The sequence below is a fragment of the Manacus candei genome, unplaced genomic scaffold, assembly GCF_025592945.1.
Source record: "Manacus candei isolate 608988 ecotype Guabito, Panama unplaced genomic scaffold, ASM2559294v1 h1tg000070l, whole genome shotgun sequence".
Classification (NCBI taxonomy): Eukaryota; Metazoa; Chordata; class Aves; order Passeriformes; family Pipridae; genus Manacus; species Manacus candei.
Window position 1 is genome coordinate 2,659,876 of NW_026138118.1, and position 14,809 is coordinate 2,674,684.

Sequence of the window (14,809 nt, forward strand, 5' to 3'; positions counted from 1 at the left end):
TCTGCACCAGCTGCTCTCACTTACACCTGTGCCAAAGATGTGGGTGCCAAGGCAAGCCCTGGGCAGCCCCTGGTGAAATCTGCTGCTCTCACCCCCCTCCTCGAGGGCAGAAAGCTCTCACCAGGCACCAGGGTCTCACTGCTGCCTGTGGGCAGGGCTGGGACAGCTCAATAAAGGCATTTCTGGGGGTGGAATGAGGAGGTTCTGCAGCAGCCAGAGGACCCCCAGTCAGCAAAGAGCTGTGCTGGGTCTGTGTTTGGGAGGCTGGAGCCCAGCTGTTAATTTGAGTCTGCTCAAAGCAGTGTTGAGCTTGGTGAGCTGGTGGCAGGATGACCAAGGGAAGGATTCTCATCTGAAGTACAAAGGAGAAAGAATCACAGGTTGGAAAAGACCTCCAGATCATCCTATGCCTGATTCCCACCTTGTCCCCCAGCCCAGAGCACTGAGTGCCACGGCCAGGCCTTCCTGGGACACCTCCAGGGGTGGGGACTCCAAACCTCCTGGGCAGCCCCTTCCAATGCTTAACAACCCTTTTAGTGAAGAAATTTCTCCTGATGTCCAACCTGAACCTCCCCTGGCACAGCCTGAGGCCGTTCCCTCTCCTCCTATCCCTTGTTCCCTGGGAGCAGAGCCCGACCCCCCCCGGCTCCCCCCTCCTGTCAGGGGGTTGCAGAGCCAGAAGGTCCCCCCTGAGCCTCCTTTTCTCCAGGCTGAGCCCCTCCAGCTCCCTCAGCTGCTCCTGCTGCTCCAGTCCCTTCCCCTGCTCCAGCCCCTCAATGTCCTTCTTGTCATGAGAGGCCCAGAACTGGACACAGCACTCGAGGTCTGGCATCACCAGTAATTTCCAACACCCCTGCTCCCCCACTTTCTTGCAGTTTTTAGGGATCTTTTGCTTGGGGATTTTCTTTCTTTCCCCAAAATCCATTGAACCCCCCAGGGCAGTGGTTGCTCCTGCTGCTCCCAGTGCCCTTTCAGTGGTGGGACACTGTGGGTGGGGGTGATGCTGGGGGTGATGCTTTCATTTGGGGCCAGGGTGCAGAGCTGGGGGCTGGGGCCATCTGGCAGCCACAGCTTCTGCTTGTTCTTGGCTCAAAGGTGACACCTTTTCCTTAGTTATTTACGCAAAATACCCTTTCCTGGGAGAGCAGAGGGTGGGTGCTTTCATCCTGCCCGAGGGCAGGGATCACTTGGACCTCCCCATCACCAGGAGTGACAAAGGTTGTCCCAGGGAGACCAGGAGAAGGTGGCTTTGGTGCCACTCATCTTCTGGTTGCACTGATTTTTTTTTTTTGGGGGGGGGGGGGTGACAACAGTGGCTCCAGTGCCACCACCTTGATGGTGCCTGTCTTTCCTTCTCCCCAGAGCTACACCAGGAGCGCTGCCTTCATCGTCACCCTGCACCCCCTGCAGAACACCACCACCGACTTCTGGCGGCTGGTGTACGACTACGGCTGCACCTCCATCGTCATGCTCAACCAGCTCAACCAGTCCAACTCTGCCTGGGTGAGTCCTGCTGCCCCCGGGCACCTTGCTGCCACTTGGATCCAGCCATCCTAGGGGCTGCTCAAAGCCTGGTTTATCTCGAGGCTTGGTTTTAACGACTGTCACTGCTGGGAAGGATTCCTGGCACCAATGTGTGCTGCAGGTGGAAGAAGGGCATCATCTTTGCCCTGGTCTTTGAGTCCATCACATACTTACCTTTCCATCCACTGCTTCAGCAAAGGGTTTTCCTGGCTGGTGACTGTCTGTGTTTTGTGCTGTCAGCCTGTTGTTCTTACAAGCTGACTGGAAGGTGTTGCATTTCTGGCAAACGCTCTCTCCACAGCACAAGCTCCTTCCACAAAGCAGTTTCCTTCTCACTCATCATTCAAACAGCACCTTCACCTCGAAGGGGGGCTTTAAGTGTGTTTATTTTTTGGAGAGTGTCTGCTCAGTAGCTCACTACTGACGGCGAGTCAGCAGCAGGTTTGCAGTGCTTGTCTTTTTGTAAAATAAAACTCCTTTAAGGTCGACAGCTCTTTTAAGCCCTTCGCAGCGAGATAAGCAGCAAATTCCATGTGGTTTGAGAGATTTTCATGGTTTCTCCCTGTCTCATTACCACAGACTGTAAAGAAGTTATTTGCTGTTGAGAATATATCTCTCTGTGTGAAAAACATAAGTAAAAATGAAATGGCACAAGAAGAATTTCTTTCCTGGGCAGTGACTGAGCAGTGGAACAGAGACCAGAGGGGATGTGGAGTCTCCCTCACTGGAGATATTCCAGAACCATCTGGATGCAGTCCTGTGCCATGCACTTGTCTCCCCTCAGGCCCTGTAAGGCCACAATGAGGTCACCCCAAAGCTTCTCTTCTCCAGGCTGAACAATCCCAACTCTCCCAGCAGAGCTCCTTCATCCCTCTGACCATCTTGGTGCCTCCACTGGACTCTCTCCAGCAGCTCCATGTCCTTCCTGTGCTGGAGCAGCTCTGCAGGAGGGTCTCATCTGAGGGGCAGAATCACTTCCCTCGACCTGCTGCCCGTGCTGCTTTGGAAGGAGGCAGCAAACCTGATTTTATTTCTCTCAGCCTATTCTTTCATTCCGTGGTCCAGCAATGAAAGCCTTCCCGTGAGCTGCAGCTCCTGTGAGGCTCCTCTGCCACCCTCCCCCAGATCCCTGTCCCCTGCAGCCACCACTGTCCCCTGGCACCACCCTCTGCCATTTTTCTTCTTTACCCAGCCCTGCCTCTCTCTCTGGACGTCCCTTCCTCAGGGACGTCTGTTACAATATTTAGCTGAATCCTAAATGTTTACCAGTTTAGGACCAACAGGTAATAAATCACCCTTTCCAGCAGGCAGCTCCAAAAGGTGACTTAGAGGGTACAGCCCTCACTTGAACCACGTCTCTTGCTGAAGGAAGTTTTAATATCCAAATTATAGTTCTGAGTCTGGAAGGCTTCGAGATGTGGGAGATTTATGGCCCCCATTAATAACCAATTATTTCTCAGACAGGTTTGCTGTGTGGTTGGGCCCAGGCTGTGGATGGCCTGGGTTGGTAAATGCCCTGTTAAAGTGTGGTGACAAACATCATCTGTTTTGTGTCCATGCTGGTTTCCAGCTGTCACAGTGTGAAAACAATCTCATCTGTGCCCCCTGGACCGAGCCATCCGTCAGGGCCGTGACGGACACGTGGAGCTGCTCCCTGGGGATGCAGGCTGGGTTTGCTTTCACTTGGTGGGATGTCCTGGCCATGGGATGAGGGGAACTGTCATCCCGTGTTGCTGGGGCTGCTGATGCCAGAGTGGCTTCTAATGCCAACAAAGCTTGAGAGCAGAGTGGGAGCACAGAATCACAAAAGCAGCTGAGCTGGAAGGGGCTTAAAAGGATCAAGGAGTCCAACCCTCAGCCCTGCACAGGCCCAGCCCCAAGAGTCACCCCCTGTGCCCCAGAGGATCAGCCAAACCCTCCTGGAGCTCTGGCAGCCTTGGGGCTGTGCCCACTGCCCTGGGGAGCCTGGGCAGTGCCCAACCAGCCTCTGGGGGAAGAACCTTTGCCTGAGATCCAACCTGAGCCTGCCCTGACACATCTCCAGCCATTCCTTGGGGTCCTGTTGGTCAGCCAAGCCCTGCTCCATCGTTGTGCAGATCCAGTCTGTGCTTGCTGGAACTGGGGCACAGCCCATCCTGCATCCTCGTGGACCAGCTGCTGTGTCCGTGCAGTGGGAGGGGGCTGTGTGGATGCTGGGGGTGGGTCTGACCTTTCAGCTTTGATCCCTGAACAAGCTGAGAGAGAGAGAGATCTTCCATCCATCCCTCCATCCATCCCTATCCATGTGCTGTGGTCGCTGTGTGAGTAACAGCATCGTGGTCCAGCATCCCATCCTGGTGCCACCCCTGTGCCGGGAGCCCCCCTTGGTGTCCAGCACCAACCACCCGCTTGCCTGTCACGTGTGATGCCCTTCCCCGTGTCCCAGCATGCATTCCCAGTCCTGGTGAGCTGTTGTTCCTCTCCCCACAGCCCTGCCTGCAGTACTGGCCCGAGCCAGGGCTCCAGCAGTACGGCCCCATGGAGGTGGAGTACGTGTCTGGAACAGCAGATGAGGACATCGTGTCCCGGCTCTTCCGAGTCCAGAACATCACACGGGTGAGGGTCTCTGCTCTGGCTCCATGCCAGCAAAGGGGAGGGGGGCTTCATGTGTGTCTGTGTGTGTGCCCAGATGCCCCCAGGCATCTCCCAGGGCTGGATGAGCTCACATGAGGGTGGGTTGGTTGCTTTTTTGGGGAAGGGCTGGGACATCCCCAAGAGCTGCTGTGTGTGAGTCCTGGAATCCCAGAATGGTCTGGGTTGGAAGGGACCTTAAAAATCATCTTGTTCCACCTCCCTGCCATGGGCAGGGACACCTTCCACTAGACCAGGTTGCTCCAAGACATGTCCATCCTGGCTTTGAACACCTCCAGGGATGGGGAGTCCACAACCCCTCTGGGCCTTCTTGGAAGACCTTTGGAGAGCAGAATGATGATGCACCCAGTGAGGCCACACAGTCCTGGAGCTGGTCATTGCCTGTGTAGGTAACTGAATGGTGCTGTAGATCATGGAATCATGGAATCTTTGAGATGGGAAAAGACCCCTGAGATATCGAGTGCAACTGTTCACCCAGCACTGCCAAGGCCACCACTGACCCGTGTCCTCAAATGCCACATCTGTGTACTTTTGAACACTCCCAGGGATGGGGACCCCACCACTGGGCAGCCTGTGCCAGGGCTGGACAACTCTTGGTGGAGAAATGTTTCCTAATATCAAACCTAAACCACCTATGGTGCAACTTGAGGCCCTTTTCCTCTTGTCCTTGCCCTTGTTCCCTGGGAGCAGAGCCTGACCCTCCCCTGGCTCCCCCCTCCTGTCAGGGAGTTGGAGAGAGCCAGAAGGTCCCCCCTGAATGCTGGTGTCTTCAGCCTAGTCCAGCCCCCCCAAAGGATGCAGCCCCAGCAGAGAAGACCCTGCAGAATTGTCATTGTTCCATCCAAACCTTTCTGGAGTTCCCAGCTCCTTGCAAAATGTTAGAAAACTGTGGGAAGACCTTTCTCCTCCTGCCTGGAGGTCCTGCCACACGTGTGTCACAGGGTGGAGACTCCCCACATGGGCATGGCACCAGCAGAGCCCTTCTCCTGCAGGGTGAGAAGATCCACCAAGTTTTTTACCTTGTTGCTTGGACATGTGGCTGGTTCATCTTGCTTTGAAATGAAGAGAAGTGCAGGGAAACAGGGAAGGGACACAGGCTGTGATGAAGAGCCTGTGTGGGTGCAGAGCTGCACGTGGAAAAACAAAAGCTGCTTTACCTACAAAAGCCATCCAGGGAGAGGTGACATCCTTGAAGGCCTTAAACTCCTGAGGGTTGCCAAGAGGCTGAGGCCAATGCCCCAGTGAAGGTCACCAGGCAGATGGGAATTAGGGAGCTTGGAAAGGAGCGTGTGGCCTGGCTGATGGCCCGGCTGGGAAGGTGCTTCCGAGGGGTGACTGGGGCCAGAGGAGATAAATCCTGATTATCTGGACTCAACACAAAGAGGGTTTTGGTTCACGCTCCCTGTGGGAGCATCTGGCATTTCCTGGGTGTCAGCACAAAATCCTACACCAAACATGCTCTGCTCTCAGGTGGTGGAATATACTCTGTGCTGGATTCAAATTCAGCGTGATGGAAATCTCTGGATCTAAGGGGAGGTTCCCCCAGGGAGCAGATTGCTTGCAGCCACGTCGTGCCAAGCCTTTGCCTGCTGGGATGAAGCATTGGGGATGTCACAAGTCCTCCAGAGCTTTCACCTCAGCTTCAAAACACGTCCCAAAACTGTCCTTCCCGAGCTGGCAGAGGGATTTTCTCCTGTTTTAACTCCACTTACTTGTCTCATCTTCCCCCTCTGCCTTCCTGGCTTCCAGCTGGAAGCAAAAACTGGAGTCCAAGGTGATCAGCCCATCACACCACATCACCAACCCAAAGTGAGTCTCCTGGAAAGACTAGGAAAAGCCCCCAGAAAGGTTCAGAAAAGCCCCTCTTAAGGGGGTGCAGGTTGGAATGGGCACTGCATGCCCCCAGTTCCCAGCCCCCAGACTGGGGCTCCCTGCAGAGCCACGGGAATACCGTGGTCCTGCTGCTTGGAGAGGGTCTGGTGCTCATCAGGCATCTGAAATGGGGTGGACAGAGCCCTCCAGAGCTGAGCACCCCCCCCTCTGTGCCTGACCCCCCTTTCTCCTCCAGTGTGTGCTCCCCATGTGTGCTGCCAAGCCCTGAGTCGCATCTGGAATGTGTGACCATGGTCCCACCCCAACCAGCACTCCGGATGCTCCGAGTATTCCCGAGCAGGAGCCCCACATCTGCTGGGCTAAAGCTTGGCCTCGTTCAGCTCCGGGGATGTTTTTAATCCTCCTCCTGGATCCAGCTAACCAGATTAGCTTTCCAAACTAACCAGATTACCAGGCATTAAGCTCCTGCCTCTGTGGGTGGCAGCTCCTCGGCAGCCTCCTGGTTTACAGCGAGCGGGACAGGAACACGTCCCCGTGGATCTTCGTCGTGCAGGAGGAGGATGTGATGGAGGAGCCCTGGGGAGGCTCAGGGGGTCTGGTAACAAGTTTGAGGAGACACAGAGACAGCCTGAGGTGGGATAAACCACGTCTGTGGAGCTTTCAGGTGCAATGGGGTGGTGGAACCAGAGCGAGCTCAAGGAACCACCCAACTTAAAGCACCAGGAAAAGGTTTTCCTCTCTTTCTCCACTGTCCATGCCTGGCAAACCCCTCTTGCCCTCCCTCAAACCTTCCAGTAAATGAGGGCAGCCCAGGGGTTCCAGGTGGTGAGTTTTGCTTTTCTAGTTGCAGGAGGGGCACCTGATGGTCCGGCACTTCCAGTACCTGCGGTGGTCGGCGTATCGAGACACTCCCGACTCCAAGAAGTCCTTCCTGCACCTCCTGGCCCAAGTGGAGAGGTGGCAGAAGGAAAGTGGGGATGGCAGGACCGTGGTGCACTGCCTGTGAGTGTCCCCTGGGGAGGAGCAGGTTCTGCTGGTGGTGGGGAGATGCCTCCAGTTTCCATGCCCACAGTTCTGCCTGGAAACCCCCTAAAAAAAGCCCTCCCTGGGGTGACTTTGGAGGCACCTTGTGGTCACCAAGTCAAACGTTCTCCATGAGATGGATGCTCAGTGGGAATGACACCCTGGCACCATCCCTGCCCTTCCTGCCTGTCCCCTGTCCTGCAGCAGGGCCTGGCAGAGGTCCCAACCCTGTCACCATGCCCCGTGTGTGTGGCAGGCTCCAAAGGGACGGGGCAGGAACTGTGGCAACTCCCATCCTTTGCTTTTCATGGAGGGGGACGTAGAACCATGGAATGGTTTGGGTGGGAAGGGATCCTAAAAATCATCGTGTTCCAGTGGGCAGGAACACGTTCCACTAGGCCAGGTTGCTCCAAGCCTGGAGATGTTCTCCATCCCCCTCCTCCCAGTGGGTTTGGCTCACAAACACCGTGTGCTCCCCTCGGATGGGACCTGGCACGTTTGCAGATGGGCAGAGACAGCAGGAGAGCCTTTAATCAAAAATTAATTACAGCCTTGTCCGTCTTCATTAGCCTGGGGATAATTTGAGAACATGCTCTGTACAACACCGGCATCGTGTTCTCTCTTCCTCTCCCCTGTTCCCTTCACTGCCAGGGGTGAGACACGGGGGGAGAACAGCTTTTGGGGAGGTACCCAGTGCTCTGGGGGAAACATGGGGTGGTTCCTCCAGGCAGCACCACCCCCGTGTCACCAGCTCCCTGTGGATGGGAGGAGGGACACAGCAGCTTCCCCAAATTCACACGAGGAGCTGATCCATGGCAGGGCTGGACGCTGAGCCCAAATGGTCCAGGATCCAGCCTTGATGGTCCAAAAAGGTGTTTTCGTGCTCATATGAAGACTGGGAGGGCAGGATCACAACTCCTACCACCCCGTGGGGCAGGTTGAGGTCCCCTGGTTTGGGCACATCTCCTGGGATGCAGAGTCAGACAGGGAAGGGGGCACTTGGAGAGAGCAGGAAGGTGCTCTAATGCCATTTTCTCCCCACTGACACGTGTGTTTCTCCCACCAGGAACGGAGGGGGCCGGAGTGGCACCTTCTGTGCCTCCACCATGATCCTGGAGATGATCAAGTGTCACAACATGGCAGATGTGTTCTATGCTGCAAAGACCCTCCGCAACTACAAGCCAAATATGGTGGAGACCTTGGTAAGCACCAGAGCCCACCAACATCCACCCTGGCTGCTGGTGCCAGCAGAGGGGAGAGGTGCTGGGGCTCCCTAATTCCCAAAACACCTCCTTTGCCTCCCCAAATCCTGATGAGCATCACGGGCATGGGATGGGCAGGGAGGTGAGGCAGCTTCTCAAAGCAGCCTTGTCTTCATCCTGCCGTGCCAGCGTGGTGTCAGCACTGGGGTTGTTGGAAATCCTTCCCAGGAATCAGAAGGAGGGTTCACATCAACTCATGGGGATGTCACTGTGGTTCTTCAGAAGGTTTGTGGCGTTGGGAGCAGCTCTGAAGGGGAGTCAGATAAATTCCTGTTAGAAATATAAAAGGAATGAGGGTTTGGAATGAAATTATTGGGTGGAGGAGCTGCTGGGAGCAGCAGGGGAGCCACGTGCCCTGAGGAGGAGGCTGGAGGTGGCAGCAGGTCAGGGTGAAAAGTCCCTGCCCTAATTCAGGCCCTCAATAATGGAAGAGGGGATGGAGCAGCAGCGTGTCCGTGCCCGTGGTGGAGGAATCCAGGTGCCTCCTGATGTTTTAAAAGCAAGTCAGCTGGAAATGTTTACCCTGTTCGGATTATAAAATCCCTAAGTTGCAAAATGAGATGGTTTTTTGAGGAGGGGATGTGATTTGCATTAGGAATTAAAAGCGGAGGAGAAGGTGAGGGAGGGGAGAGGGGAGCAGGGGGAGGGATGCAGATAATGGAAAGATGATGTGACAAGCATGAAGCCACCAGGCCCATCGGGCTAAATTGCAAAGGTATTAAAAAAAAAAAAGGCAACGTTTCCCATCAGGACAAGAGCGTCCTCCCGCCTCAAATGAACCTGAACCAGCTATTCTGGGAATCTCAATCTCCCTGAGTCCCCAGGAGGCCGGATCCCTGCCTGGTGTAAGGAGGCACAGCCCTGCAGAGAGCAGCCAGCACGAGGCACCTCCCGCTGCCCACGCATCTTCCCCTCCGTTTGCCCCCGGGGTTTATTTTTATGTGATGATAAATGATGAAACAATCCCCTTTCTTAATCCCAAAAGCATTATGTGCTTTTAATCTGAGCTGTGGCAGCCTCCTCCCTTTGAAGTCCTCCTCTGCCTCCCTGCCCGCTCCCACCTGGGATCCCTGAGCAGCCGCCCACCCGTGCGGGATAACGGGATTTTCCTGCCGGTGCCCGAGCTGCAATCCCTGTCCTGCAGCTGGGATTTGGGGAGATGAGCTCTCCCCTTTCCTTCCCTGCGCCCACCTGATGTCCCAGCACTTGCAGCAGCACCAAAATCCTGATTTATTTGGGGTGTTTTCCCCCCCCCCATTCAGGCTGGTTTTGTTTGTTGGAGCAACAGCTCCTGGGGTTGGGCACTGCCAAGGTCGCAGCGTTCCCCTGAGCTTTCTGTGCATGGGAACAGGTCATGGAAAGGATGTGGATGGATGAGACTGCCTTTGCAAGCCCAATTTCAGTGACTTTTGCTATAAAACCCATGCTGGGCTTTCCCTGGGGGGAAGCAGAAGGTGGGAGGATGTTGGCATCATCCGTTGGTGTCTTGGGAAAAGAGGGAAGAGCGAGCCCGGTCCTGTTGAGAGTTTGGAGAGGAGCTTCCTCACTTACAGTCCTTGGCTCTGTCACAGGCAGCTCAGGCCTTGACCTGAGCACCAAAATGCTCATTGGTTTGGCACTTCCCTTGGAAAATTTGGATTTTTTGGGAGTGAAACTCCCGGGAGTTCCCTTTGTGCCTCTCCCCCCACGCACAGCAAACGCCCAAACCAAATCCCTGCAAGGGATGGAAAATAACTCTTCTTCATCAGCAGGAAGAGAATTTGTGATGAAGAATGTCCTGGCAGCCAGGGCAGGGCATCTCCATCCACCCAGACCATGGGAGGTCACCTTGGCACTCTCCCCAGTTTCAGCCTCTGCTGAACTCAGAAACAAAAACTCTCCTCAATTTCCTGCCTGAGGTTTTGTTTTGGACACCTCTGGCCCCAAAATCCATCATTCCCTTGGCTCTGCCACCACTGATTGACACATGAAAGTCACTGTGGTGGTGAGGGGGTCAGACAGGGGGGATGTGGTCACTGAGCCCCCCCAGTGCTGCTCCTGCTTGTACCCTGGGGTGGTGAATAAACTGTATTTTCATAGCAGGGGGATGTCACAGTCCTTGTCCATCCCTTGGGGGAGGTGAAGGTCTGTCCCCAGAAAAGGGAAATTTGTTGCCTGTGCTGCCTTTGGATCTGGAGGACAATGGGGACAACACCAACAATGGGTGTTGTTTGCCAGGAGTGGAGTTTCTCCTGGCTGTGGCATCAGCAGGACTGTCATGGAGCCTGGAGAGGGACACAGCCCCCAGCCAGGGCTGACATCCCATAGAGCCCTCACAGGCGTTTCCTTAGGGCTGTGGACATTTATTTTGCCTCAAACAGGGATAGATTTGGGAAATAATTCACTTGGGATCACAACATCCTCTCCTCTCTCTCCGGACAGGAGCAGTACCATTTCTGCTACGACATAGCACTGGAATATCTGGAATCCCTGGAGACCAGATAGCACCTGGCCAGGAGAGGGGCGGCAAGGGCTGGCACAGGGGTCGTGCCAACTGTGCATCTCCCACCTGGACGTTGCGTTCCTGCTGAAGGCGGGCCCGGAAACAGCAAAGGACCCATCGGGAAAAGCCCTGGGATCGAGGAGACGGGAGGACGTGGGGATGTGCTGGATGTGTTGGGTGTGTTGGCTGCTCCCCATCTTCATCCTCCGCTCTCCATCTTCCCTCCCTGCTGAGCGGCCACAGGTTGGATGTCACGACTCATCCCGTTCCTTGGAGTTGGGGCGTGCGGGATGTGGCCCCGTGGCGCTGCCGGGGGCCCCTAAAGCAGCTGGAGAGGAGCCCAGGGAGGGGAGGAAGAGGAGGACAGAAGGAGCCGAGGCCGTTTCCCAGCAGGGAAGGATGGATACCGGCAGGAGGGACGTTGGCTTTCAGTTCTGTGTGGAACTGAAGCCGCTCCCGAGGAGCCCAGGGGGCTGCCTGGGACAGAGACCCTCTCAGGAGCTCTTGAGTTTGTGCCCCTCTGCACCACGAGTTTGGTCTTGGCTTGTTTTAGTTCTGTGAGTTGCCACCCTTTGTGTGCCCAGCCCTGGGCAGAGCAGGGAGGAGGGATGAGAGAGTATGGGGGGCACCGACCGTGTCCTGCTTCAGCCCCGGGCCTTCCTGGCACCTCTGCCAAGCTTTGGAAGCGATGCTTCCCCTGCACCTCCACACCATCCTCCCCCTCTGTTGCACTTCATTCCTCCTGATGACCCAAAGGCTCCGGCCCACAGGGCTGTTTTTAACCCTTCCCTTGTGAATCGCTGCATTTGAAGCAAAACCCTCAAAATTCGGGTCCATCCCACGTTCCCCCTGGATGCTGCCCCCAGGCAGTTGTCCACTGATGCTCTTGGCTTTTGCTGGGGCTGGTGGAGCAGTTTTGGGGTGGTGTTGAGCTGTGCTGAAGCCCCTGAGCTGGGCTGTATATTGGGGCTGGGCATGGGGAGATCCCCAAGCCCCTGGTGCCACCCAGGGCTGGTGATTCAAGGCACTTGATACTTTTTTTGGCTCCATCCTGCTGCAGGTGGGTGTGAGACGGCACTTTTTCCATCTGATGCTGTGATAATTAGAGGAATCTCTGCTCACAGCCTGGTGGTAATAAAATGAACAGCCTCAGGAAGGTGCAGGCAGAGGGATGAAGGTCTGGGGTCTGCCCTGGGGACTCAGACTGAGGGGAGGTTGGGTCTGTCTTGAGGGCCAGGCAGAACTTCACCATCATTTTTTGTGGGGATGGAGCAGAACAGATGAGAAAACTGTCCTCCAGATGCTGGAGGGTGGATGTGGGCAACCCCATCCTTCATCCCTCCTTCATCCTTCATCTCTCCCTCACCCTCCTCTTATCCTTCATCCCCCATGTGTGCTCCCCCATCCTCCAGCCCCATCTCCCCAGGGCAGGGGCAGCTTCCCTGCCTTGCCCTGCCTGGAGCTGGGGATCCCTCTCCCCAGGGAATTCTCCCCAGGGAATGCTGAAGGCTGGGGGAGCAAACCCAGGGGATGTTTCCAACCCCCTTCAAGGGTGAAGGAGAGCAGGGAGATCCAGCCCTGCCCTCTCTCCCCTTGGAGGTTTCCCACCTGCTGTGGGGATGGGGGTCTCAGCAGCATCTCTGCCCAGAGCCTTGGCTCTCTCACCTGCTCACTGAGTAATTCCCAGCCTGAAAACAACTTATTCCAAGGGCTATACAACATTATTCCTGTTTTTTCCATCCCTGCTGTCTAACCCTGTCATGTGCCCATTCAGTCTCGTGACCAAATAGCCTTTTTTTTACCCTAAAATGGCCCAGTTACACCCCAGTGTGGTGACACCAGTACCTGGTAACACCAGCTCTCACATCACAAGCCTTGACTTGGAATAAATCCGTGTCCTTTTCCCAGTCCCCATCTCTCCATGGACATGTCCTGCTGTCCTAGGGAAGGCTCTGCATGGTGGGTGCAGAAATGTGCAGGAATTGTTTGGTTTGGGATGGAAATGGCTGAGCTGAGCCTCTGAAATCCCTGGGAATGGGATGATCTGGGGGCTGTTCAGTCCTGGGAGCCAGAGGGATGTTTTGCTGCTTCATCCCAGATCTTCCCCCACCTCCTCCCTGCAGTCCAGAGGGAGGGACCATCCCACAGGGATGTAGGTGAAGTGTTACCAGAAAGAGGAAAAGGTGAAAAATTGCAACCCCACTTAGTCCTGGAGACAACAGAAGCTGGAGGAGTTGTATATATGTTTTAAAATCCAGATTTTTTTCCTTTTTATTTTATTTTGATATCTCCTTGCTAGGTGTCTCTGGGTTTTTAGGGCATCTCTGGTGAAGGGCAGACTTTGAAATCCAAGTGCTATAAAACCCAGCCCACCTCCAGCTCCTACTGAGATGCTCCTCTGACACGAGGCAAGGACATCCTGTACATAGAAATATATATATATAGAAATCTATATATAAAAATATAAATACTGTTCTTAAGATGGATAATGTTTATTGGTATTACAGATTGGAGTGGTGCTTTTTTTTTGTTTGTTTGTTTTTTTAAATAAAACCAAACCAAACAAAAACAGAACAAAAAAAAAAAAAAGGAAAAAAGTTAAAACCCAAGAAAAACACCAAATTGGAACCATTTTGTCCATATGCAGGAAAGTTGATCCCAAAAAAGAGGCAGCTCCACCATGGAGAAGGAGGGAGGGACAGGTCTGATGTGGATTGTACCACGCACATCCAGCTGTTGTTTTAACTGGTTGGTTTTTTTAAAATAGTTTTATTATAATATTATTATTTTTTGGCTTTCTTTCCTTTTCAGAAGATCAGTTGCATAAATAAATGTTCCAAATTCGTGATGGCCTCTGGATTTCTTTCGCTGGCTCTGATCTGGGAGCTGTGATTTGGGGAGGAAAAAAAAAACCCTCTCCATCAGCCATATCTTGCTTTTTAAGGATATTTTGAGGAGTAGATTTGCAGGGCCAAATTCCAGGACTCCAAAACCTTCATGGCACAGAGGAGATGGGGTTGCCTTGTGCTTGCAGAGCTTTGCTGTTGGTGTCCTCCTGGAGATCCTGGACTGGGCAGGACCCACCCTGGGTGCTTCTGAGGGAAGTTTTCCATGGCTGGAAAAGGTGTTGTGGAGGAAGGAGAAACTCAGGGCATTTTGCAGATGGAAAATGAAATCCTGTTGGTAGGGAAGAGCCTTCAGGAGAAGTTCCTGCATTGTCTCTGGTGATTTATTTATTACAAAGCAGCCTTCAGTTGAATGTGCTCTGATATTAAACACTTCCAGTAACACTTGAGTCTTAATTTAATGGAGACCAAGGAAAAAAAAAAATCTAATTGACTTGTCAGGATTGTTTTTCATCTTTAATTAAGGCTCTTGAAGGAGGCAGTAATTACACTTTACCAATAAATAATGAAAAGGGGGATAATGCAAATTCCAATCAAGTCCTGCCCTTGGGAAGGGCTCTGGGTGTGTGGGGTCAGGCCTGACCTCTGTGTCCCCAAGCCCCCGGTGCTGTCCTGGTGGCCTTGAGGTGGCTTGGCCCCTGTGACCTCCAGTGCCCTGCTGGCCATCCACAGTGTCCCTTTCCTTTCTCTTCCCACCAAACCAGACTGGAAAAATTGGCATCTATAAAAAAATAACCCAGCGAGGTTATTTTGTGCGGCCACAGCCTGGTCCTGGACCCCACAGCCAGGCTGGCCACCAGCTTGGTGACCCAGCCAGAGCCATTCCAGAGTCCTGTGCTGCCTCTCCCCACCCTCCTCCCCCTGGTTCCCTCTGCAGCCTCACTCTTCCCAGGCTGTATTTCAGCCACAGCTCGTTGGGCACTCGCTGTCACAGGCAGCTAATGAGGAAAAAGCCTTTCCCCCTGGTTTATGACAGTCATCATTCCACTGCTGGGCTGTGATGGAGAGAGAGACAGCAGCTGCTGCCACCAGGGAGCAGGAATTATGGCTCGTGAAGGTAAAAAGAGGAGCTGTTTTGCAGGGACAAGGGTTTGGTGGCTGTCTGGGGCCCCGGGAGCTCAGGGGGGTGAGTGGCATCACTGTCCTTC

At 54.2% G+C, this 14,809-nt stretch overlaps 1 protein-coding gene across 2 annotated transcripts in view; it reads left to right on the top strand.

Annotated features, from left to right (window-relative positions):
- PTPRU (protein tyrosine phosphatase receptor type U) overlaps positions 1-13,510 on the top strand; it is a 67,702-nt gene extending 54,192 nt beyond the window's left edge. The window contains exons 28-32 of one of the 2 annotated variants that reach the window (XM_051807085.1): positions 1,363-1,503; positions 3,994-4,119; positions 6,833-6,990; positions 8,078-8,213; positions 10,695-13,509. In XM_051807085.1, coding sequence (XP_051663045.1) covers positions 1,363-1,503; positions 3,994-4,119; positions 6,833-6,990; positions 8,078-8,213; positions 10,695-10,757 — 624 coding nt within the window. In that variant the 3' untranslated portion in view covers positions 10,758-13,509. Of the gene's footprint in view, positions 1-1,362; positions 1,504-3,993; positions 4,120-6,832; positions 6,991-8,077; positions 8,214-10,694 lie in introns of both variants that reach the window. The other variant, XM_051807084.1, reaches the window with a different exon arrangement.
- The last annotated feature ends 1,299 nt before the right edge of the window (positions 13,511-14,809 follow it).